Genomic DNA, 25,849 nt, shown 5'->3' on the forward strand with positions numbered 1-25,849 from the left:
CCCAAAATATGAAATAAATGCATCAGATGTACCCCACCTAAAAATGGCAGCTATCCAATTTTCTGAGCCTGTTATTCGTTGTTGCCCAGAGCAATGAACAATTCTAAACAGACAATAGCTATTTGTGTTTCTTGCCTTTCCAGAAGTGTAAATGCCAACTTCCCATGGTGCTATTAGATTGTAAGCCTATGTGGCAGGGTCTTGCTTTTTTACTGTGTTATCTGTACAGCACCATGTACATTGATGGTGCTATATAAATAAATAATAATAATAATAATGATTGAGCCTTCTACTTTAAAGTAAAAGTGAGCTTAACAGAATAACAGAGGCCTTTGCTAGACCAGGCTATATCTCGGGGTGATACCCAGGATCGTCCCTGTGCATCCAGATGACACACAAAGGATCCCGGGCTCAGGCAGGGATCAACCCTGCCTGGCCCCAGGATATTATCTTACTCTTTGGCCCCAGTTTTCCCACAGTCTCGAGTTGACCGCGAGCGTGTGGCCCGTTCCGCGGCTTTTCCTGGCTCCATGCAATTACTTGCGCGTAGCTAGGAGAAGCCACACATGGGGCGCAGCACTCCCCAGGAGTGCTGCGCCCATCGGCAGCAGGGTGGAGGGAGCGGGGAAATGAATTTAATGTAAAAAAAACCCCTTACCTGTGTGCATGACCGTTCATGCGCATTGTCCCTTTAAGAATGAAAAAAATGGACGCAACGGCTCTCTTCTTGAGCTCGTCACGTCTAACGTCTAGACTGGAGTGACATCCCGCGATACTAGCATCGCAGGATCTCCCCTCCTCTCCCCCAGATTTTAAGGTAGGTCTAGCAAAGGCCAGAGAAAGATTTAAGGCAAACTGGAAGGTGAAATTGGATTACCCATGGAATAATTTAAGGTTGGTAAAAACCTATCAGCAGTGTGGCTGTGAGAATGTGCTTAAATGCCTTGTTGACTCTTTCAGAGGAAATGGTCATTCACCACTTTTTAGAGCAAACCCAACACTGTCTAAACTGAGGCCTTAGCTAGGCTTACCTCATAGTCCGCGACAGAGGAGGGAAGATCTCACATTGTGATTAATGCGAGATTCCTCCTCCGTTTACATGTGAGGCACGATGACCTCAGGAAGAGAGGCGTCACGCCTTCCATTTTTTTTTAATTCTTAAAGAAGACGGAGCACACGAACACTTGTGCACTAAAGGTAGGTTTTTTTTAATTTAACTTAATTTCCCCGCTCTCCCCACCCTGCCCCCGATGGCCACAGCGCTCCTGAGGAGCACTGCACCCCGTGCATGGCTCCAGGCTCCGCACAAGTAATCATGAAGAGCCAGGTCAAACCACAGAAACGGGCCACACATTCCGCGGTCTCAGGCTCAGCCCAGGACTGTGGAAAAAGTGGACCCAAAGGGGAGGACTCTATCCCGGGGCAAGGGAGGAATCATCTGTCCCTGATCCCAGTATCCCCTGTGCATCATGTGGACGCACAGGGACGATCCTGGGGTTCACCCCGTGATAAAGCCCAGTCTAGCTAAGGCCTGAGAAAAGGAGATTCAGAAGCTTTACTTCATCCTCAGCAATTTCCACTCCCTAACTTTTATAAAAACACTTGTTTTAACCATGGGCCATATCTTTTAGACAGCTTAGCACTGTTTAAAGAATAGACAATTAAAAAATCTATTTTAACATATGCATAATTTAGATTTTAATAAAACTGTATTACTGTAGCACAAGTGCAGCACAAGTGCAGCACCTTCAGTCAGGGAAAACTGTGGGGCTTCACACCATAAAATCCCATTGTCCCCTCTCCCCTTCCTTACTGTGTGCATATGGATATACACACAACACGCTGGATCAGTATAGAAATTGAGAAGTCTATGCGCACCTCCGATATCCTCATCAAAACCACCCTTCTGGTTTGGTGCAAGCTACTCATACTCAGAATTCCAGTAACTTGCACCAGGGTGAGGGGAAGGGCTGGATGGGACATGGGAGGCACGCATGCACAAACCTCTCAGTCTCCGTAGTGCTTTAATGCTGCTCTATGCATGCATGCACTAAGGATGGGGTGAAGGAAACAGGACTCTATTAAATGTTACAGCAATGTCTCCACTCACAGGCATTACATCTAATGTGCCTGTATTGTGCCTGTATTTTGGAATCTAGCAGCATAGCCTCAACCTGAAAACTGATGGACACAGCCTATGGCAGGGGTGAGCAACCTTTTCCTATCAAAGGTTACATTCCCTTGTGGCTAATCTGTCGAAGGCCATATGTCAGTGGTGGGTGGGGCCGGAGCTAATGGTAGGCAGGGCCAGATTACCCCTTTTGTCTTTCTGCCAACCCCTTTGCTCTCCTTCCCTCTTTCTTCCCAAGCAGCAGGCAGCAAAGGAAGGAAAAGAGAGTTCTTTCCAGAGGTTTCAACTGATTGCATGCCGAGGGCTTCTGAAATTGGGCCAAGGGCCAAGCGCCACATACAGGTCGAGGGCCACAGATTGGCCGCCTCTGCTCTATGGAAAGCCTCCAGAAATATTTGCTTATCTCTCGGATTTAATACTAACACTTTATCACCACAAACCAGCCTGCTTCTAAAAAATGTGTGTGGGTTACTAAGCAACTGTTACTAAGAGCTCCTGTAATTGAAATTGAAATCCCAAAGTAACAATAATGAAACATCATATTTAATGAAGAAGTAGTGAGCAGAGTCATATTTAAAGAAAAGCCTTCAAAAATCCATGGTTGATTTTACAACTGTAAAATTAGGCTTGTTAAAGAAAGGAGTTCCATGTGTTACTTTCTAATGGCAACCTCTTCCGAAGGCCATTAGATGCAAAGGCTCATTATGAAAGATTAAGCTGTAGAAAGAGACGTTTCCTGATCCTTAGGAAAAACCAAACACTCTAGTATTGGTAACAGGTAACTAAAAACAAATCCATATAATAAGTGATTGCTTTGCTTAATTCTGTTAAGATACTGGATCACTGCCTATAGCACATCCGCCTTTAGAGATTGATGCTGCCTTAGATCCTGAAGATGACTCTGTTCAGCTGACATGCTAAGCCTCAGTGGTTAAGCGTTTGAGCTAGACATTATGCCTTAGGGCCTTGCTAAACCTACCTGATAATCCGGTGGGGAGTAGGGGCGAGGCTGCACTGCAGCTAGCGCGGGCCATCGCCCCTAGCTAGACGTAACACGCGACGGGGTAAGGGGAAGCCCCATCATGTCGGCCATTTTTTTTAACCTTAAAGGGGCCATGTGTGCAGGGGCGCACCAACGAAAAGGTAAGTCTTTTTTTAAAAAAAATAAAGGGTTTCCCGCTCCCCCCTGCCCCCGATTTCCACACACACAATGTCTGATGCCGCCCCGCTCGCCATGTCTGCCCCCCGCTCACTCGCCCATCCCCGCTCGCCATGTCCAATGCCCCCTCCACCCCCCGTCCCTGATCTCCTTTCCCTGGCCTCGTCCTTCTTCCCCCCACCCTGTCCCCGATCTCCTTGCCCTGGCCCCTTTTTTCTTTCCGCCCCCCCCCCCGATTCCAATCTCCTTGCCCTGACCCCATTCTTCCCCCCCCCCCCGGTCCCTGATCTCCTTGCCCTGGCCCTGTTCTTCTTTCCCCCCTGTCCCTGATCTCCTTGCCCTGACCCCATTCTTCCCCCCCCCGGTCCCCGATCTCCTTGCCCTGGCCCTGTTCTTCTTTCCCCCCTGTCCCTGATCTCCTTGCCCTGGCCCCATTCTTCTTTCCCCCCATTTCTCCCACCGGGTCCGCTCTTTCCCCCTCAGCCCCCATCTCCCCCCATGATTTTACACACACCCCAGCCCTATGGAGCACTGTGCCCAGTGCGTGGCTTTTCCCAGCTACTCGTGAGTAAGCCGCGTAGCTGGAAAAAGCCACAGAACCAGCCAGGGCTGCAGAAAAACCGGGCCACAAGCGGATGCAGTTATCCCAGGTCAAGGGAGGGTTTAGCCCGGGCTGACCCTGGGATCCCGTGTGTCATCTGCACACACGGCAAGGAGCCCGGGCCTCGCACCAGGCTAAACCCTCATCTAGCAATGGCCTTAAAGTGATGTGTGAACCATGACTTAGGCCTTAGCTAGACTTACGAGTTAGCCCACAACGGAGGAGGGAAGATCCCGCGATGTGTCTATCGTGAGATCCTTCCTCTGTTTACATGCGATGTGCTATGACCTCAGAAGGAGAGATGTCGCGCCCGCCACTTTTTTTTACTTAAAGGGGCAGCAGCGCATGAACGCTCGTGCGCAAACGGTGAGTATTTTTAAAATTTAAATTACATTCCCCGCTCCCCCCATCCTACCCCCGATGGGTGCAGTGCTCCTCAGGAGTGCTGCGCCCCGTGCGCAGCTCCCGGCTCCTCACAAGGAATGGCGAGGAGCCGGGTCAACCCACAGCACCCAGCCAAACATTCCGCGGTCTCGGGCTCAGCCCAGGACCGCAGAAAAACCGGGGCCAAAGGGTAGGGCAAAATCCTGGGGCAAGGGAGGGATCATCCCTCCCTGATTCCGGGATCCCCTGTGCGTCATGTGGATGCACAGGAACGATCCCGGGGATCACCCTGGGATTTTGCCCCGTCTAGCTACATAGTCTAGTGTGTCATGTGAACCATTCCTAACCATGGTAGCTACATAGTTTAAACACACTCACTAACCATTTGCAGCAAAAGTGTTAGTGGCCTAACCATGGTTTAGCATTGTCTGAACAGGCCTATCAGGGATAGTTAAGGCACAGCTGTGGTGTCTTGTACATTTTAGTTAAGATTTAATTAGAAGTAGTCTAGAAGACTTTGGGCTGTTCAGCCTCAGGAATGTTATACTCTGTGTGAATTGATCTCTGTCAGCATTCTCAGAGCAGGGATAGAAGAGTGGTTCTACTCCCCACTCAGGACTAATCACTCAGAACAAAAACACTGAATCCAGGTTGTTGTCTATATTTTTAGAACAATATTCCATTTACCTGCCCCATGGCAATGCCACCATTTGCGACAGATGTCTCATTCCTCCAGTTAATATGAAGAAGGCTTTTATTATTTCTAAGTATTACAAAGATAAATTAAATGTATGAGCAACCAGAATTCTAAGTGTATGTGGTGTCTCCACCATATAAAAAACAACATTCTTATGAACTGCAGAGAATTTTGGTGAACCAATAAATACAAATAATTTAGCCAATGAATTCAACAAAACATAAGAGACTTTGGAGACAATTCATTTATTTGGCCGCCTTGAGGCCCAGTATTGAGCAAAAGGTGGGATACAAATAAATATTATAATAATAATAATAATAATCTGCAGACTTTACTTCATATTTGCAGAGACCCTGATATCTTCTATTGCAAGGAAATCCCGTTGTCCCAACAATAACTGCAATATTTTTTTGATGTGAAAATGGTATTTTCAACACCTCTATCAAAAACTCTGCAATTAGGAGTTTGATATGGACTGTGGCACTGAAATTGTTGGGATTGAATTGTGCTCATTTCATCATTAGTAACAAAATACTTAATGCATTTGCATTTTAAAAGGTCCCCTGGCATGAGGACTGGATATAATGCTATGAGGTTCTGGAAAGGGATCACATAAACATCCAGTATTTCTTAAATTCTCTCGACATCATCAGTGACACATACAAGAACTCCTATCAAAATAATTTAGAGAGATAGTATAGAGGGGGCTGTATTGTTACTAATCAAGTAGAAGCAGTTCATTTCTCTGTTCTCATTCATATCACATTTGTTCATTACTTTTATTCCCAAAAGAAGCTTTTGCAGCAGAACACATTATTACCTGATTACCGTCATCTTGAGAATTTCATATTTAGGATTGGATCAGATTTACACTGGATCAACTGTGTTAATAGAAGCAAAGTCCCCCATCCCCTTTTTCAAATGGCAGCCCCTCCACCTCCTTGAAAAGAGAGCTTCGGCTATTGAACGGTATAAAAATGTAATAAATAAATAAATAAATAAATAAATAAAAGACTACACAGAGTCCAGATTTGGACAACGCCCTTGTGTGTGTGGCACATGCGCCCATTGTTTACGTATTTTCCCACGCTGCAACGTGAGCTGGTGTGTCATGCAAACCCAGTGCGCAGCATAGTGGGTGTGGCTTTGCACCCACCGTACAATCCATAACACGCAGTAGGGGTTGTAGGGTGGGTACGAAACCACCTTCACCACGCTGGGATTGCACAGTACACCAACCCGCACTGCAGCACAGGTAGTTATGTAAACAATGGGTGTGCATGCGCACAGGGGCAATAGGAGAAGCCACAATGGCTCCTTTTCCCTCCTGCGATCGTCCAAATAGACAAGTTAGGAGACTCTACTGAATACGATGAGCTATGGAGGGTGATTCCCCAAATTTGGGCAGATTCTGGATCCAACCTTTGGATTCTAGATCCGATCCTTTGTATTTCTTTTTCTTATATAAATAATTACTGTCAAAAAGACTCCATATAATTTTAGTACTAATTCAGTATGCCATCGTAAGGCAAATGACTAATGAACAAAAATCTATTTTTTCTATCATTTTCTACAGTAAAAGCATAAATTTATTAAAATGTTCAGAATTTTATTTTTCTCATACCCTTGTGTGCATAAACACACTTTGTTCTAATCATTGTGTATAACTTGATATTTTACACTTAATACAATATGTCCAGGCGTTATTTATTTATTACATTTATTACATTGAGAGCCAGTGTGGTGTAGTGGCTAAGGTGTTGGACTGGGAGTCAGGAGATCTGGGTTCTAGTCCCTACTCGGCCATGGAAACCCACTGGGTGACTTTGGGCCAGTCACGTACTCTCAGCCCAACCTACCTCACAGGGTTGTTGTTGTGAGGATAACATGGAGAGGAGGAGTTCCTTGGAGGAAAAAAGGCGGGATATAAATGTAATAAATAAATTAAATAAATAAATTTTGTTACTACAATAACTAAAATTCTCTAAGCAAACAATAACGAATGTTCTCTAATTAAACATATCAATACTGAAGCCTAGGATCCAAAGGTTGCACAGGCACCCGTTTTTTTCAGTCTCCTCTCTGTCAGTAGCAGCTCCCACACACCTGCAAAATAGCTATAATCTTCCGGAGGAGGATTCCATGGAATATGAGGGGCAGAAATGGGGCAGAAATGTTAGCAATCCCTCTGCACACATGGACATACTTTGTTGTCAACCCCTCTTTGGATCCTGGCCAAAATCTTATGTTCTACATTGAGCTCTCTCACTTCAGTACTTTTACATGGAAATATTTTTATATAAAATATAAAAGGAGGTACATTAAAGTAATGGCACCAACTACCTCTTCATTACACTTCACCAAAATTCCCTTCTAACTCAGGCCTTAATTAGACCTAAAGTTTATCCCGGGGTTGTCCCTGCCTGTTCCCGGGATATCCAGTGTGTCATTTACATGAACAGGGATGACCCCAGGATGATCCCGGGATAAACCTTGGGTCTAGCTAAGGCCTCAGCCTCTCTATGCATGCTAGTTAGGGAACACAATAATACAAGACATTTCTGCATCTTGCAAATGCAGAAATGTTGGAAATAATATCATTAATAAATGCCTTGCTTGGCAAAATCTGACATTCTATTATTCTTGCCCTTCAAATATAAAACAGCCACACTACAAATTGAGTTTATAGACCACAATCCATACTTTATTTCCATAAACCAAAATTGTTTTGCCAATGTTTTCCATGTACAGAAGGAGAAAGAAAATCCTCATTTTCTTCTTTACAAACGTTCCTATTTATAATTCTGAAAAATTGGCAGCAATGGGATTGTGCATATCTAGTTTGTACTTGTTTTAACTGTTACATTTATAATGTCTCTTCTACTTTCAAAAAATAGAATAATTGTAGCCTTAAAATTTCTTCCAGACAAGTGTTAAGTCTGTGTTTATTCTGGCATCAAACCAGTGCAGCTATGTGGAAAATGTGGCCACTGGAAAGTTTCGGACATAAAAGCCAATACTCAAACATTCTCCTTATCAAGAGAAAATTGGTAGGAACCTTGACAATTGTGCGGGGCGGAGGGAGAACAGGAGAAGTTTACTTAACCTACACCCATATTTTAAGCTATTCCATTCATTTAAACACACACTCTGAAGAGCTAACACTATTTTTCATGAAAAGATATGCAACAAAATATGAATATGCTGCAAAAAAATCTCAGAGATCTTCATAACCCCGCTATAGCATTTCTTACCAATTGCTTATTCTCGTGATTTTAACTGAAAGTGTTTTTTTAAATAAAGTTCCTTTGCGATCTGTGAGTTTCATTCTGCGTTACTTTTTCACAACAGTCACTTTTCTTATGTTTGTCACTTACACGAGTACCCAACAAGCAGTCTTCATCAAGAGTATGCTATCTAGTTTATATTTTTACATCCTAGAGAGCTTTGTGAATGCAAAGACATAGGGCTTCATCAGACGATGCACGCTCATTACTGGGCACTCACGGATTTTCACGGGTCCCTCTCACGACGTCATCTGCCTCCCAAGCGCCTCTCAACCCTTCTAGCCTTCTTCACACAACCAAAAAAACCACCCCATCAAGTCCCACTTATTTTTAAAATGGAAGTTGCCGCTGTCTCCTGCTTTGTGCAGGAGCAGTGCGATAAAGACAACCACTGAATGGGCCATACACACATTGTTTACTTCCTCTTTCAAAGGAGGAAATAATAAGGGACAAACATGTGGGCAGAGAAGAAACAGTAAGCAAACACATTTTTCCTCCATGTGATGACGCTCATAGAAAAGGTATGTTTATCCATCTATATACAGCAATTTAGGGAGCAATCCTAGGACTCCTAGACATTGTCTGAGGGGCCGCGAATTCCCCCCTCTGATCTCGGAAGGGGGAGTTGGAGATCCAACTCCACCCCCTCGCAGCTGGCATGGAAGGAACTGTGCTAGCTGGCCTCCGAGGTCAGAAAAGTGATCTCAGGAAGTGGGGCAAAAGGCGGCATTCCAGTGGACAGGGAGAGGAGGAGACTGAACAAGCCGGGATTTGAGCTATCCTCAGCCTCTTCCAGCTCCCTTCCCTCTCCCTCTGAAGTGCTGTTATTAGAAAAGCCCATCCAGCAGAAATAAGCAGGGTGGGAGAACAAGGAGATGATCGCTTCCACCACTCTTCTCTCCCTGCATTGGATGATTGGAAGCCTCTGAGTTCAGGGTCTTCTGATCATGGAAAGTGCAATCAATAGGACGGCACCCTTTAGTGATTTTTTTTTCCTTTACAACCCAAAGCAGGAGGACACTTGTTAATCTGAGGCATTTGGGAAAAGTGCAATAAACAAGAACAGAAGTTTCCTCTCTTCCATTTATTTGTGGGGTCAAGCTGAGCCTACAATTAATACAAATGGATCTTTCCAGCTGTACCAGGTCTGCCCTTCCAAGCTCTGTTTTACTGGAACAGGTTACCAGAGTATATGCAACTTTTCCCTTGCACACTAGTTTATTTGCAGCTCTGTTTCTCCACCACCCTGTGGACCATGGGGCTCTGGCCCTGAACCTTTTTCCCAAGGACCCACATCTTTTCCCCAGAGCCCTGAGTGTCCACTGGTGCCAAGCGAAGGCTTTCTTCTTAGCTTAATTGCCACGGAGAAGGTAGTTTTCAAGTGGGATTGCAGATAGGGAGACAATCCTGGCAGAGTTGAGAGCTCGCCATGAGCTCCCTGCATTGCAATTAAGCTTAGAAAAAACCTTTTCTTCCATTGGTTTGGGATGAACTGGGGCAGGGTGCAAATTAATTACAGAATTTATTTTGAGATTCTTTGGATGAGAAATTAATTGCCTAGCTTTGCCTCCTGTGGATTTTTTTTAAAAAAATTCTAAAATTGCATATATAGATATACATAAACAAATTTTATACAGATCTGCGTCCTATGGGTATGGGCCTGATTCTCTTAAGGAACTAGCCATACCCCGGCCTCCCCCAAAAGAAAAATTAAATGGCATTCCCTGAAGATAGTGAGAAATGTCAACACAAGGAGTCTGCATTTAGCTTTTCAGTTGTTCAGCAGCAAACACCTATACTAGCAAGATGCTACACAGCAGCTAAACTTAGCAAGGAAAAGGAAAGGAACCTCTCGTGCAAGCACTGAGTCATTACTGACTCTTGCTGCTTTCGCTGACGTTTTCTTGGCAGGCCTTATAGCTGGGTGGTTTGTCATTGCCTTTCCCGGCCATTATTACCTTTCCCCCAGCTAACTGGGTGCTCATTTTACCGGCCTCGGGAGGATGGAAGGCTGAGTCGACCCAAGCCGGCTGCCTGAAACCATATTTTGCTGGGATCGAACTCAGGCCGTGGGAAGAGTTTCAGCTGCAGAAACTGCTGCTTTACCACTCTGCGCCACACGAGGCTCTAAACTTAGCAAAGCAATGATGAATTTGTAAGCTTTTGAGAAATGAAAGGCTGCTGAAGGATAGACAGATTTGAACCTAAAAGATGGAAGTTATAATGCTATACAGAATACAGCACTGGACTTTGACCAAGGAGAGCCAGGTTCAAATCACACTCAACCCACTAGTGCAAATCTACTGTTTGCAAAAATCCTGCTGCTATCCATGTGTAAGTAGCAAATCCAAATTGTTTTACAAGCTGTTGCACAAGGTGTTCCACAAGGTAGGTATTCCGCAACTCATTACAACTTCATTAGGCTAGGTGTTGCTTGTGCCAGTTGCGCTAATTGTTCTGCTAGAGATTGTGGAACCACTAGCGGAACAACACCAACTCTTGTAATTTTTCCACTAGTCTTTCTCTGGGAATTTCAATGGGATATAACCCATTGTCCTGTTGTCTGACCTGCAAACTGAGTCAACATAAAGCCCATTTACTCCCTTCCTCCTCTCTGTCATATCCCAAAGATGACCAATAATTCTGGTTGACAGCCTGGCTAGAGGGCGAGACAATAAAGCAATAAAATGGTCCTTCTCCGGGAGCCCCCACCAAAGGAACTGAGGTGGGTGGCTTCTAAGAAGAAGGCCTTTTCTGCTGTGATACCACTGTAGAATGAGCTTCCCAAAGAGGCTCACCTGGCACCTACATTGTGCTCTTTCCAGTGCCAGGCATTCTAATTTTCCTAGGCATTTCAGTCTTTCACTTCTGTTGTTTTAGCTTTGTATTTTAAATCTTTGCATTGCTGCTAGGTTTTATTTTTACTTTTAATTTATACTGTAGTTTTAACTTTTTAACTTTTCTATTGTATCATGATGTATTTATGGTTTAATTGGTGTGAACAGAGAGCTTTGGCTATTGGGCAGTATAGAAATGTAATAAATTAAATAAACGAATAAATAAATCATTGCAGCCAATATCAATATGGAATACTTAGTGACTCAGCCACAAGCCAACTTTACACTTGTTGTTTATATTAGCTGATGAAATGTGAAAAGTCCACAATCTCGTATGCATGAGTAGGTCACACTGAACTCAAAAGAGATTTACATCTTAAGTGGACATACGACACTGTTAGTGAAATAATTGAGTACCATTCAAGTATCTCAGCAACAAAACTAAAAATTCAACTAATACATTCACGTGACAGGCAAGGCCTATATAAAAAGGTTTGTAAAGTACACTGCTGTGCGATCCAATTTGCTACTAAATTGATTGTTAACGTACAGATTACATATCTAAACAAATAGACCTCCCGTTGCATTCCAAAACTCACACCCTTCACTTAAAGATCCGCCACTCTCCATAAAAATACAGTTTTAGTTTAAATCCCAGAGAAAGAGAGAGCAATGTTAGTTAGCAATGTTAGTAGCAAAACCAAAAACAGTCCTATGGCTCATTATTATGGCAGAAACATTCATGAGCAACAGCCCACTTCGCCATATGCCTAAGAAAGCTTATGCCACAATAAGTTTTTGTCCTTTAAGGTGCCATGGGACACTCTTATTTCAGAACTTGTGTAATTTTATTGCCGGGCTGACCTTTATTTCTGTCTTTTTCCTGTCTTTTAACATTCCATACATTTGAAAGAGGTAATATAAGAACTCATGAAACAAATTTTACTCCACAGAGTTTAGTACTACATTTGCAAAGATCTTAGCCATAGTGAAGAGAATTCTCCCGGCAGCAAGGTTAGTTAGCTCTAAGCAGAATAGCAGAGATGTTACATAGATATCTTAGTTGCCAGGTTTTATTCAAGCCAACAATCATATCTTTGTTGTACTTGTTTTCCCAGGCTAGAAGCCTTCTTTCATTAGCCAGTGAAGTTCAACCACTGAAAAGACTGTGAGCCATTCCACTTTTCAACCTGTAATGCTGAAATCCTGCATAGTTTTACCTGGGGGGGAAACTGCAATGATTTATTTATTATCTATTTTTATTTTAAAACTTTATATTTACTCTAGGAAAAGGCCTAATGGGAGTTAAATCAGATGTTTAGTGTGCAATTCGATGCATGTTTAGACAGAAAAAAGTCCTGCAACTCCTAGCATGGCTATATAGAGGGATGTTGAGAATTAAATGACTTTTTTCTGTCTAATTCATAACAAAAAGTTACACACACAAAACCTTCGGAACCCAGTCTTGTCATAAACATAACACTTTTCTGTATACCAATTTTCTGAGCTCTTTCTACACTTGGTAAAAATATTTAAAAAACCACTTCCATCACTGTATCTTATTAACATTCTGCCTCACATGGGGGTATCAGGTATATGCTGATGATGAGACATAGCTCTAACCTGGGGAAAAAAGATTCCTGCTGCTTCAACTACAGGCAGAGACGTCGTTATACTGCAGAGCCTCAAACCATCCTGTGAAATCACAGAGGTTGGATTCCAGCACAATATCCATTGCATCCAGTCAGGCCCCTGAGGATCCTAGCATTTTTTAAAGCACATTTTCAAATCTTTAGCTTGCAGTAATAAAAAGACCAAGCCTTAACACAGGTTGGTGAAACTGTGGCCCTCCAGATATTGTTGGACTATAAGTCCCAGTATCCCTGACTACTGGCCATGTTGGGTAGGGCTGATGGGAGTTGTAGTCCAACAACATCTAGATGCCCTAAGGTTCCCAACCCTACCTTAGCAGGCGGTGTCTTGGAGGATAGCCCCTGCCGTGAGCCCCTGCCAAAGGAAGTGAGGCAGGTGGCTACTAGGAGGAGGGCTTTCTCCGCTGTGGCACCCCGGTTGTGGAATGAGCTCCCCAGAGAGGTCCGCCTGGCGCCTACACTGTACTCCTTTCGTCGCCAGCTGAAGACCTTTTTATTCACTCAGTATTTTAACACTTAATTTTAACTTAAATTTAAATTATACTGTTTTAACTCTGTATTTTAACCTTATATCAATTTTGCTGCGTGGTTTTATCCTGGTTGTGCTTTTTATATTGTATTTTGTATTTGTATTTTTAACTTGTTGGTTGTTTTATGATGGTTTTAATTTTTGTGAACCGCCCAGAGAGCTTCGGCTATTGGGCGGTATAAAAATGTAATAAATAAATAAATAATAAGGATAGAGGAATTCCAGGAGATGTCTATGTTGTGTCCTGTTAACTATTAGTTTCAGTTTTGAGAAATTTGTCCTGGGTGAAGCTCGATAGGAAAAGCAAGGAGATGTATGGTAAAAGGAGATGAAAACTGTAGTTATGGCTAAAAATGGATCTGTAGATAATCAATAACGTGCTCTTTGAAAAAATACTGGAGTTTGTGGGACTTTTGGGGATGAGAGAAAAGACTCCCAACAGATTACATTGCTACAGGGTAAATACAAAGTCATTCTCTCCCTGCCCAAACTAGGATTTCTCTATGCCAGCATTCACAGCGACGAACATTTTTCTGCATCTTCCTACCTCAAATGGACTGGAAAAGGACCTTCTTATTACCATGTTTCAGCAACCACATCAATTTTGCTTCAGCTGCTTTGTAGACCTCCACAAAATAAATCCACTATTTGAATTCATAGCCCTATCTACGTTTGTCTTTAAGCTCCACTTAACTCAACCAGTTAAGCTCCACTTAACTCAATCCAGAGCCCTAAAAAACTCACTTTGTAGCATTTTTAAACCTTTTATGTAGAAAGGTAAAAAAGAAATAAAGATCTAAAAAGGAATGGGGAAAATATGGAGATAAGAATGTAGAAAAGATGTGGAAACAAAGAATAAACAGAACTTGAGAGAGGAAATGTGAAAAGCAAATATTTAATGCCTGAATCACACACATAGTAGCTTTGTCAGCTACTTTTTCACATTCAACTTCTAGAATATGGGTTGGATCCAGACTTAAACCCAATAGTTAATCATCATTTTCAATAGGTCTACGCTATGTATGACAAAGTTGGGATCTAACCATATGGTTTTATGGGTTGTACCAATTTGGTTTTCACCAGCAGAGGGGTTACACCCCACGAATGATGTGCAGTGACTGCCATCTCCGATTTGCCATTAAAATGATCCTGACTCCTCACAGCTGAACTAGCGCATACTTGATTTTGCTATGTAATTGAGTACACTGGTTGTTAATCTTCTCCTTTATGTTTTGAGACATCAGACTTCTTTCTACAATAATCTTTACAGAACTGGTTGTGTCTGCGCCCAACTTCAATTTTTGACACACCACTAGTAAGCAGTCTTTTTGAGTGGAAACTTGCCAAAAGTTGAATTTAGCCTATGGAGGCACAGTAGTAGTAGTAGTAGTAGTAGTAGTAGTATCCCGCCTTTTCCCCAATACTGGGCCTCAAGGCGGCCATATATGCGCACATGACAAGCTTAGCACAAGTTGAAGCAGCTGGAAGTTCACATAGGTTTGCTTCTTCCCACATCTGCCATCATATGATGAGATGGAAATGTGAGGAGACCTTTCCCTGGTTCCCTCTTCTGGTCTCTTTTCTGCCTGAATCCCACAGGAGGATGGATTTGTAACACTCTCATTTCCAAGTTCACAAACTAAAACACTTAAGTAATAAGAAGATCCATGCTGACTCAGACCAAAGGTCTAGTCCAGCATTCTCTTCACACAGTGGGAAACCCGCAGGTAAGACATGTATGCAATTGCACCCTCCTGCCCATGTTCCCCAGTAACTGGTGTGTATAGGCATACTGCCTCTGATACTAAAGCTAGCATATAGTCATCAACACTTGACTCAGTTTGTAAGTTTCCTGCTTTTACATCAAGATATATCATAATTAAAGACGATATTTGAGCATTCTGAATACCACATTCATCTATTCCTAGTGTAGTTCAGATCAGACCCCCTCAGGAGAAGAACTTGAGAACTGCAGTTAATATAACCACTGGTGTGCAATAATGCAAGTCTTACAATCTCATCTGCCCACAAGATAGGAAAATGCACATCCCTTGGATAATTCACATTTTATAGCTGCATTTCTAAAAACATGCAAATTCAAAATGGCAATTAGCTAAATATATCAGCCATATATACAAGTTCAAAAAACCTAACATTAAAAACAAAGAAATTAACTTCATGTCTATTGTAAAAGTAGACTTAGAGCAAAAAGATCCTTGACTATCTATAATAATGAAAATGAGTTCCATTTCTAATTAAAGTCAGTACAGACGAAATCCTATGTTATGCATGTTTAGACTGGAAAAAGTCCTACAACTGCCAGCATGCTGGCTAGGGAATACTGGAAGCTGTAGGACTTTTTTCTGTCTATCTGTGCATAGGTTTTCACCTTAAAACTATATAAGAAACATTAAAACCAGATTAAAAAGCAGAATTTAAAGTAACTGATTCCCAACACTAATAATTACATTGGAATGATTGAGATGACATGTACTCTTAATTGCATTAGTGAAAAAATAACCATTTGGCCTTCAACTCTGGTAAGGTTTTATGGAATACTTCTAGAGAGTAGATCATATTTTCATACCAAGATACGCATCTATAACTTTGTCTATTACTATAATTTTTACTGAAAAGAACCTCAATTGCCAAATGCATTCAGTCTTCACCCACAGCAGCCTTACTACACAGCAACTCAACAGGAGCACTAGCTTCCTACTAACATTAAAATAATCAGGCTATTTTAAAATAAATCATTACTGTAAAAGGCAACTTGATTTTGTTAGGCCAGCTAGATGAGAAACAAAAACAGGTAATTGAATCAAGAGCAAATAAGGCAGCTTGCCTTCCCCAGGAATCAAAAGAAAGCTCTATTTTCTCTCAGGCAAGCACTCACCATGAATATAAACGAGAAATACGAGGCATGATCCAAACCAAGTTAACACTCTAAAATCTCATTTGTTCCAATAGGAGGGAGTGGAATAGAAGTGCTCAACTTTCACTGGATTTGTGCCCATTACTCTTTGAAATTCGTTTAAGAGTAGTCCTCAGGCAGCATGAGACATAAATTTGAATGAAATCATTCCATTTCCAGTCTAAAAACAAGTGGCTTTTCACTTTCCAGGCAGGTTAATGTTAAAGAGGCAGTTTTCCAATTGATGGCACTTAACACATGAAAGGGGGGAAAGGTTTGTAAGTCAGCAGATGGCCTATATTGGAAGGGTTGTGGTCAAAAAATGTCTTGCCAAAGCACTTCCATTTTGTCTCTATGCCTCCATTTCATCTGTCCATACCTGTCAAGAAGGCAAAGGCCAGCAGCCAAGAATAATGATGCTTTATTACCAGGACATAACTCAATTTCAACAGAGGCCGAGTGTCCTACCACCTGAATGCCTCAGAGCAATGGAGCAAGTCTTCCCTGCACCCAAGTACAATCAAAGAAACACCCTACTACTCATTAATTGACAATACTAATTTTCCTTCTTCCTTTTCTTTTTTTACATGTCTGGTGGAACTGCTCAAAGATTCAAAGTATGGGGGAAGAGCAGGTTTAAAGTGGGGGTGGGGGGAATCAGACATCTAAGTAGTCCAAAAATACCCAGTTTAGTAAATGGCCAAAATAGGACTGCAAACTTCAGGTATCAATTATGATTCCTTTTCAAAACAGCAACAATGGAACTTTTTTAAAAAAGTAGTTGATAAAACTTTATCAGTGAAATCAAGGTTGCATAAAGTGTGGGAATTTCTAGTCACAGGGAAGTTTTCACATCAATTAACAATGAGCTATGCTTGTCCTGAAGGCTTCATACTGCTGTGGAAGCCATTTTAGCTGACATGGAAGCAAATACAATACCTACTAGAAAAACTCCAAAATGTTAGCTCTGTTTTTAATGAAGAGCTCTCATTTTTAATGCACAATTGGCACTTATCGCATTAGTGCCAATTCTAAATTATTGCATAGATAGTGCACTGGAGTGACATTAAACCTGTTTCAGTTTAATTTTGAATACTTTAACTATTTACTTTGGTTTTGTCCTATTCATTTTGTTACTAACTATAATTTATTTTAGAAATAAAATAGAAATATGAAAAACACTGCAGATTGATCAATGGAAGAATGCTATACACATTTAACAATTGAAGGGTATTCATATAGGAAGAGTTTACATACAATACATTTTTAAAAATAGTTTAAAGTATTTATACTATGTAACATTCATTTACTTAGTCAACACAGAGTCCTTAAAGAAATATGATTTACAGTTCATGTTATGCATGAGCTGTAAATTGGGCTGAGGCACACCTAATTCCTCATAGGGTTGGGTTGTCAATAGTATAATTGCTTATTTATCAAACTGCTTATTAATCAACAAAATTGTGAGGTTTAAAACATTTATGCCACCCTTCAATATCAGTATACAATATATAAAACAAGATGCAACGGTTGTAGGAGAAACAGTAAAATCAGTGCTAACAGCCAGCTAAAATTAGCTAAGAGACATGCTCAAAGACCTGGGCAAATAAGGAAGCCTGATACTTGGTGCCAGATCACCACCAAATTCTATGGCAGGCATTCAACAACTAGGGTGACACCACTGAGAAGACCTCCCATCTGGTCGCTACCCACCTAACTTCAGAAAGAGGCCACTAAAAATAACTGCAACATTTGGGCAGACTCAGGCAGGAGAATGTAGTTTTTTAGATAACTATTTAAGGACTTAAAAAAGCTAAGTGCCAGCATTTAAAATTGTGGTGATAAATGGAACAACAGCCGAATGTAGCTTAAGAACTGGAGTAATGTGTTCCTTGTAGCTGATCCCAATTAGTGGTTTAGCAGATGCTTGCAAGAAATTTCCAAAAGCAGCACCATATTACAATGCATTTTTGCAGTCTGACCTGAAGTAACCAAAGCACAGGTAACTTGTGGCCAGGTTCTCTCTGTCTGGGAGTAACAACAGCTGGCACATCAAACTTGGCTAATGAAAAGACGTAACAGAAATGCAACTTGGGCCTCATGTAAGAAGTCTAAATCTATCAGCTTCCTCAAGCTACAAACCTGATCATTCAAGGGAAGTGCAATCTTGGCCAGAGCAGGCTGACCACTACCTCCTTGGTTAGATAAACCATCTACACACTCTGGACTGAGCTTCGGTTTATTGGCCCATATCCAGTCCATAAAAGCTTTAAAAAAAGGATTAAAATATGCAGTAATGCAATTATAGTACATTATTAAAGTCAAATATACATTAGCCACTGCAAGAACAGTTTATTATGGAAGAGTAGTACCACTGTTACTAGAAGCAAGCAAGAACAATATGCTCAAGCTTCTGAATCCAAGGAAAGCATTGCAATAAAGCAAAAAACTATTGAAGCTGATGACAAGTTTCCAGTAGACACATAATTGACTCTTGGAAAGTGACCACTACATGGCAGATATTACACTGCTTTTTTATTTCTTCCCACCCAAAAAAAATACTTCCAAAAAAAAATCTGACCACTAATTTCATTTTGATTCCGAGAGAACAGTCATCAGGCACTGACAGACCAACACCACTTTCCATTGCTTCTGCATTACCACTGAATGACAAGGGAGACACGGCTTTGCTTTAGCCCAGTACAGCCATGAAATCAATAGATAGAAATCGAGGTGAACTATCAAGAATTTCAGAGCCAGGCTTAGGGCCTAGTCCTACTTTATAAGACACCCCAGATGTACCAACACCATTTGCAATAGCATAAGATAGAAATGTGACTCAGTGTTGACCATATACTGGCCTTAGCTAGACCGGGCTTTATCATGGAGCTTTATCATGGGGCAAACCCTGGGATCGTCCCTGCGCATCCACATGACGCACAGGGGATCCCGGGATCAGGGAGAGATCATCCCTCCCTTGCCCTGGGATAGAGCCCTCCATTTTGGGCCTGCTTTTTCCGTGTTCTCGGGCTGAGCCCAAGACCGCAGTACGTGTGGCCCATTGCCGCGGTTTGACCCGGCTCCGCACGATACCTCGCATGGGGTGCAGCGCTCCACAAGAGTGCTGCGCTCATTGGGGGTAGGGTGGGGGGAGCAGGGAAATGAAATTATTTTTTAAAAAAGCACCTACCTTTAGCGCATGAGCGGTCGTGCACTCCTCTTCCTTTAAAAATAAAAAATGGCGGGTGCAAAGCCTCTCTTCCTGAGGTCGTCACGCCTCACGTGTAAACGGAGGAGGCATCTCGCATTAATTGCAACGCGAGATCTTCCCTCCTCTATCGCGGATTATCAGGTAGGTCTAGCTAAGGCCACTATCTATACATTCCATAGGGAGGCAAGGCCAACTGAGACTTCCCACAATATATACTCAAAAGTATTTATACTTTACCTTGAAATGCCAAAGTTTGAACCTGAGACATTTTGCTTGCAAAGCATGTGCTTTGCCCCCACCGCACCTCACAGATATGTCCACAACCAAAAAAGTCTACCCGGACAGCTACCATCAACATCCAGTACATTTCTGCAAAACATGACATTGATAACACTTACGCATTGCAATAGGGTTTCTTCTCATATCCTTTGTAGTTGTTCATGTTTAGAGCCATTTTGCAGACCTCGCAATGGAAACATCCTTTGTGCCAATACTGAAAGAGAATACATGTTGTTAAACAGGGTATTACTGCCAGCATTCACCATTTATATAATGAAAGCAGATGTCCCATTTTAAGATTTAAGTCACAATAGCTGGCTGGGGTATTCTGGGAGTTGTAGGACTTTTTTCTGTCAAAATTTGCATAGCGTTGCGCCTTTACTCATTTTCAGTGGTGCATTTTTGACTCTGGACTTTATGGTCTTACAGGAGGGGATGTTCTCTAGATGTTGAAGGAAAATACATTACCATATGGTAAGCCAACTCTCCAGCTCTTTCTGCTGAGTGGGGCCAGAGACTTCTGACCCAAGGACCTTCCCTGACGGCATAACTACTAACTCCATAGAGAATTTTATTTCATTATGCAAGTAAACAACAACTTACACATGCCACAAGTTCTTCTGGAAATAGAATGTGGCATGCATACCCTACTTTGCCATAACTGGCACAATCTTTTATGTTTTTATGAAGCTATAATCCAACATTAAATTTTGAAATGGTGGGGAAGATGTTAATAAAATAAAAGTGAACAAAGACTTCTCTTCTGCTCCTAGCTGATAGTTCTCACTGCACTTCTATCCGCTCCTTTTCTGCCCCTCCTCCCAACACACACATAGAAAAGGAGAGAATATGCCTTGCAGGGACTCAGACTCTCCTGTTCCCTTCTGTTTACAAAAGGTCTTTACCTAGCCTCACTTGAAGATTCTTGAAAGTTACCAGCAACAGAAGGGTCCCTTATGTTGCAGACATGCCCACCCTATGAAGCAATTGATAGGAGTGTCCTCAGTCTGCCTTTTTAAATATTAGATGCAGATTGGTAATGTTTGCTATTACATATGTCAAGCACAATGTGATTGAATGCTTGCTGAAAATTTAAGAAGCCATCACATAACTAGTTGGACAGCAGGAGGGTTTGTGATAAATCACATCCTCCCAGTAGCCTGTCACATACCCTAGATGAATGTAGATTGACTTCCATTTGTTTTTAACACACACACACACCCAAAAGACATGGTTCTCTTTATTTCAGGCAGTAGAAGGAAGTTAGTTTTATCTACCTACAAGACCCACCCCAAAAATTCTAAACACGAACACTGCCCATTAAGCCTACTTATGTGTTGACATAAACGACCTACACCCTAAAGTCTAGTCAAGATCTCCTAATCCCCTTTTTGGGGCGTGGATGCATCAAACTGGAAGCATCTGTCATAGCCTTAGCATTTGTGGTTTTCCTCAGACAATCGTGCTTTTGTGATCACCATCAGTGGGGCCAGCAAGACATAACTTCGGAGGGCATGGCATGCAAGGGGCTGATGATGATGGGTGAGTTGCCCAACACAAATAACATCACAGGAGCTGCCTGCCATTGCATAAGGACCTGTCGAGAAGCACCTCCTCCCTGCAATGCAGGCCCAGGGACACCCGGAGTCCAAATGAGGACTCACTTTTAGGGCTAGAAGGAAGGCGGTCGGAGGGAGCTTGTCGGACTGAAGGGGTCCAAACTAAGCCCCTCTAAAAAAGGTGGGGGGAGCTCCAGCATGCCCCGCCCCCCGCACCGCCGAGTACGGTTAGCAATGCGTCAGTGGCCGGGTGACACGTTAATTACTGTCTGCTGCCCACCCGCCAGTGCCGCGCTGATTCGAGGTGGGAGAGGAGGGGGGGGAGGCGGAGGAGATCCTGGCTCGTTCCGCCACCTGCAAGGCTTCCGCTCATCCCCCTGCAGCCGCAACCCAGTTAGCTCCCCGGGCAGGCAGCGACGCCGAGCCGAGCACCAGGCCATTCCGCATCGCAGCTCCCCTGAAGGCGCCCGGGCTGCACTCCCACCCACTCTCCCCCTCCATGACTCGCCACAGCACCTCTCCGAACTCTGCTGCTTCACACGCCTTCCTTCACACACCGCCTTCCCTCGTTCCCTGGTCTCTGGGGACGGAGAGAGCGCGCGACATTGAGCGCGGGTTTAAGCGGCCGGGTAGCCTTCGAAGGCCCGCTGGAAAGCCAGTGGGGGGGGGGGAGCGGATAAACGGCCCGCCGCCTCTACGACCCCCTGCGCCCTCTCCATGTTGCCTGTCAGGACACAACTGCAAGGGGCTTCCACTTTGGGGACTGTTTCCATGCTTGCTTATTTAAGTTCCAGGCAATGGGGAAAGAGCCCCCACTCCTAGAAGAATCCCGAAGCGCTCTCTGCAAACATCAACGCATTTCCTAACGCCGAGACCCTCCACTCTTCTTCAAGCAGGTGCAATAACATGATGCTTGGCCCGCAAGAACGCGTTCCGGAGGCAGCAGCCCCGAGCCAGCTCCTCCGCTCCCGGTCCTCCTTCCCTCGACCAGCCCCACAAGCACCCTCCGGTTCTCCTTCGAGCTTCTCCCCGCCCCTCCCGACACCAAGTCCTGCGGCCCCCCAGCCAAGCGCTGCCCCCTGCCTCCTACGCGCACCTTATCCAGACAGTTGACTTTCTCGGTCGGATAGACGACTTTGCCACAGCGGGCGCACTGAGGGTTCATGGCTGAGCTCCCCGCGAAGCGTCCCGGCGGAAGCGGCCGCCGAGAAGGGCTCGAGCATTCCCTGCCCACCCGCGAGCGAAGGCGAAGGGCCGGGGACTGCAGGCGAGGAGGAAGGTCAGCAGCTGAGGAAGCGCGGCTCCAGCTGGCGGTGTCGGCTGCGACAGCGGCTCGGCAGCATGTGCGAGCGAGTGGGAGGGGAACCGCTGCCGGGAGCCGCCTGCGCCTCTGCCTCTGCCTCCGCCTCCGCCTCGTGCCTGCGCGCTCGGCTCCCCCGCAGAGCCAGCCCCTCGCTGAAGGGCGGGCAGCTTGACTCGGCTGGCTGGTTTCACCACGCCAGGCCTCCCAGGCGCACGGCGGGGACGTGGCCTAACCTCCTGGGAAGAATCTGGGAGAAAAAGCCCAGGCGCGGGAGGACAAGCGAGGCGTCGTTCCCTGACAAACTTTTAGGGACGTACTAAACCGAAGGACACCGAATGGCCATTGAAGTGCATTGTGTCATTCCGAATGGCCATAGGAAATCATTGAAGGAGTTTAGGGATCATCTACAAATTAAAATATCTAAAGGAGTTAAACATTTAGTTTTCATAGAAAACCACACAGAATCAAAATACAAACCAACAAAGTGGTTTTGGGGAACAATTCCTATGACCCCCAACACAGTGGTTTCTAGGGATCATCTCCAAACATAAAAAGAAAACAGAATACAATAAAGAGAAGGTGATTGCCGTTCCATGCAATGCTTCATAGGCAACAGTTTTAAAAGACCAAAATAAGTGGAGGGGGGTTGCCAAAAACTGTCACAGATTATTTCCATGTTTACAAATCCCCCCCCCCCGCACCCTCTCCTCACAACTGGCTTACATTTCAAAGTGGTCATAGGAATACATGGGAATGATACCACAAGCCCCTTAAGAATCAGATGAAGCTGAAAATGCTTACGGAGGTTGAAATTAGAAACCCAAGCATCCTAAGACTCTGTGCTTGATACATGTTGCATTGGACTTGCCCCCAACTTGCGCATAGCCATAATACGGGGTGTCATTCAGAATGGCCATGGGAAAGCATTAGGCTGTCACAAGCAGGCACGCAGAAAAGAGGGGGAGCCCCAAAACGCTCATGGAGATTTGAACTAACCCCCCCCCAAAAAAACCTAAGAGTTTCTACTGGAGACATGCTCCACCGGAAAGACCCCCACATTGCACATGGGCCCATAAGGTTCCATCAGAATGACCATAGGAAAGCATTGGACAGTCACGCAGCCCCAGAAATCAAGGGGAGCCCCAAAATTCTCATAGACATTTGTAATGAGACCCTAAGCATCCTAAGAGTTTTTGCTGCAGACGTGCCCCTAAGCTGCACACGGCCACGTGAGGTTTCTTCAGAATGGCCATAGGAAAGCATGGCGCTTTCTGGCAGCCCCAGAAACTCAGGGGGAGCCCTGAAATTCTCATAGATGTTTGTAATGAGACCCTAAGCATCCTAAGAGTTTTTGCTGCAGACGTGCTCCATTGGAATGGCCCCTAAGCTGCGCATGGGCACATGAGGTGTCTTCAGAATGGCCATAGGAAAACAATGGGCTTCTCTGGCAGCCCTCCCAAATCAGGGGGAGCCCCAAAATTCTCGTAGAGGCTTGTAATGAGACCCTGAGCATCCTAAGAGTTTTTGCTGCAGACGTGCTCCATTGGAATGGCCCCTAAGCTGCGCACGGGCACATGAGGTTTCTTCAGAATGGCCATAGGAAAACAATGGGCCTACCTGGAAGCCCCCAAAAAACAGGGGGAGCCCCAAAATTCACACAGACATTTCTAATGAGACCCTAATTATCCTAAGAGTTTTTGCTTCAAACGTGCTCCATTGGAATGGCCCCTAAGCTGCGCACGGCCACATGATGTTTCTTCAGAATGGCCATAGGAAAACAATGGGCTTCTCTGGCAACCCCAGAAAATCAGGGGGAGCCCCAAAATTCTCTTAGAGGCTTGTAATAACACACTAAGCCTGCTAAGAGTTTTTGCTGCAGGTGTGATCCATTGCAACATGTATCAAGCACAGAGTCTTAGGATGCTTGGGTTTCTAATTTCAACCTCCGTAAGCATTTTCAGCTTCATCTGATTCTTAAGGGGCTTGTGGTATCATTCCCATGTATTTCTATGACCACTTTGAAATGTAAGCCAATTGTGAGGAGAGGGTGACGGTGGGGGGGGGGCATTTGTAAACATGGAAATAATCTGTGACAGTTTTTGGCAACCCGCCTCCACTTATTTTGGTATTTTAAAACTGGTGCCTATGAAGCATTGTATGAAACGGCAGTCACCTTCTCTTTATTGTATTCTGTTTTCTTTTTACGTTTGGAGATGATCCCTAGAAACCACTGTGTTGGGGGTCATAGGAATTGTTCCCCAAAACCACTTTGTTGGTTTGTATTTTGATTCTGTGTGGTTTTCTATGAAAACTAAATGTTTAACTCCTTTAGATATTTTAATTTGTAGATGATCCCTAAACTCCTTCAATGATTTCCTATGGCCATTCGGAATGACACAATGCATTTCAATGGCCATTCGGTGTCCTTCGGTTTAGTACGTCCCGTACATAAGGTTTCTTCAGAATGGCCATAGGAAAGCACTGGGCAGTCAGGCAGACCCAGAAAAAAAGGGGGAGCCCCAAAATTCTAATGGAGGTTGGTAATAAGACTGTAAGCATCCTAAGAGTTTTTTGCTGGAGGCATTCTCCATTGGAATTGTCCCCACTTTGTGCATGGCCACATTAGGTTCTACAGCCCGGTGCTTCCTGTGGTCATTCTGAAGGAACCTAATGGGCCATGCGCAAAGTGCGGACCATTCCAATGGTGCACGCCTCCAGCAAAAACTCTTAGGATGCTTAGGGCCTTATTACAAACCTCCACGAGAATTTTGGGGCTCCCCTTTTTTCTGGGGCTGCCTGACAGCCCAATGTTTTCCTATGGCCATTTTGAAACCAGCCTGTTGTAAGGTGTGGGCGCTGTGGCGGGGCATATAGAAACATTTAAATAATGTTTGGCATGTTGCGACAAAATTCCTTTCTCATATTTGGGTATTTTAGAACTGGTGCTTATAAAGCAGTGTATAAAACTATTACCCTCTTTTTATTGCATTCTGATTTCTTCTTGAATTTGGGGGTGATCCCTAGAATCACAGTGTTGGGGGTCATAGTAGTTGTTCCGTAAAACCACTGTTAGTTTGCATTTTGATTCTGCGTGGTTTTCTATGAAAACGAAATGTTTAACTCCTTTAGGGATTTTGATTTGTAGATGATCCCTAAACACCTCCAATAATTTCCTATGACCATTCGGAATAAACCAATGCATTTCAACGGCCATTCAGTGTCCTTTGGTTTAGTATGTCCCTCTTTCTAGTTCACACTTGTTACCAGCTTCACAATAATACATATTGTTGTGGCTTTCCAAGAACA

The 25,849-nt window shown here is 43.7% G+C and overlaps 1 protein-coding gene across 3 annotated transcripts in view; it reads right to left on the reverse strand.

Moving 5' to 3' along the window:
• LOC134399692 (LIM zinc-binding domain-containing Nebulette) overlaps positions 1 to 22,711 on the reverse strand; it is a 181,354-nt gene extending 158,643 nt beyond the window's left edge. Inside the window, exons 1-2 of one of the 3 annotated variants that reach the window (XM_063127787.1) lie at positions 22,337 to 22,711; positions 19,801 to 19,895 (exon numbers count right to left, since the gene is read on the reverse strand). In XM_063127787.1, the coding sequence (XP_062983857.1) occupies positions 19,801 to 19,895; positions 22,337 to 22,405 (164 nt within the window). In that variant the 5' untranslated portion in view covers positions 22,406 to 22,711. Of the gene's footprint in view, positions 1 to 16,173; positions 16,304 to 19,800; positions 19,896 to 22,336 lie in introns of those variants that run through there. The other 2 variants (XM_063127795.1, XM_063127780.1) reach the window with 2 other exon arrangements.
• Positions 22,712 to 25,849: the final 3,138 nt, after the last annotated feature.

The sequence above is a fragment of the Elgaria multicarinata genome, chromosome 1 (genome assembly GCF_023053635.1).
Source record: "Elgaria multicarinata webbii isolate HBS135686 ecotype San Diego chromosome 1, rElgMul1.1.pri, whole genome shotgun sequence".
NCBI classification, from domain to species: Eukaryota; Metazoa; Chordata; class Lepidosauria; order Squamata; family Anguidae; genus Elgaria; species Elgaria multicarinata.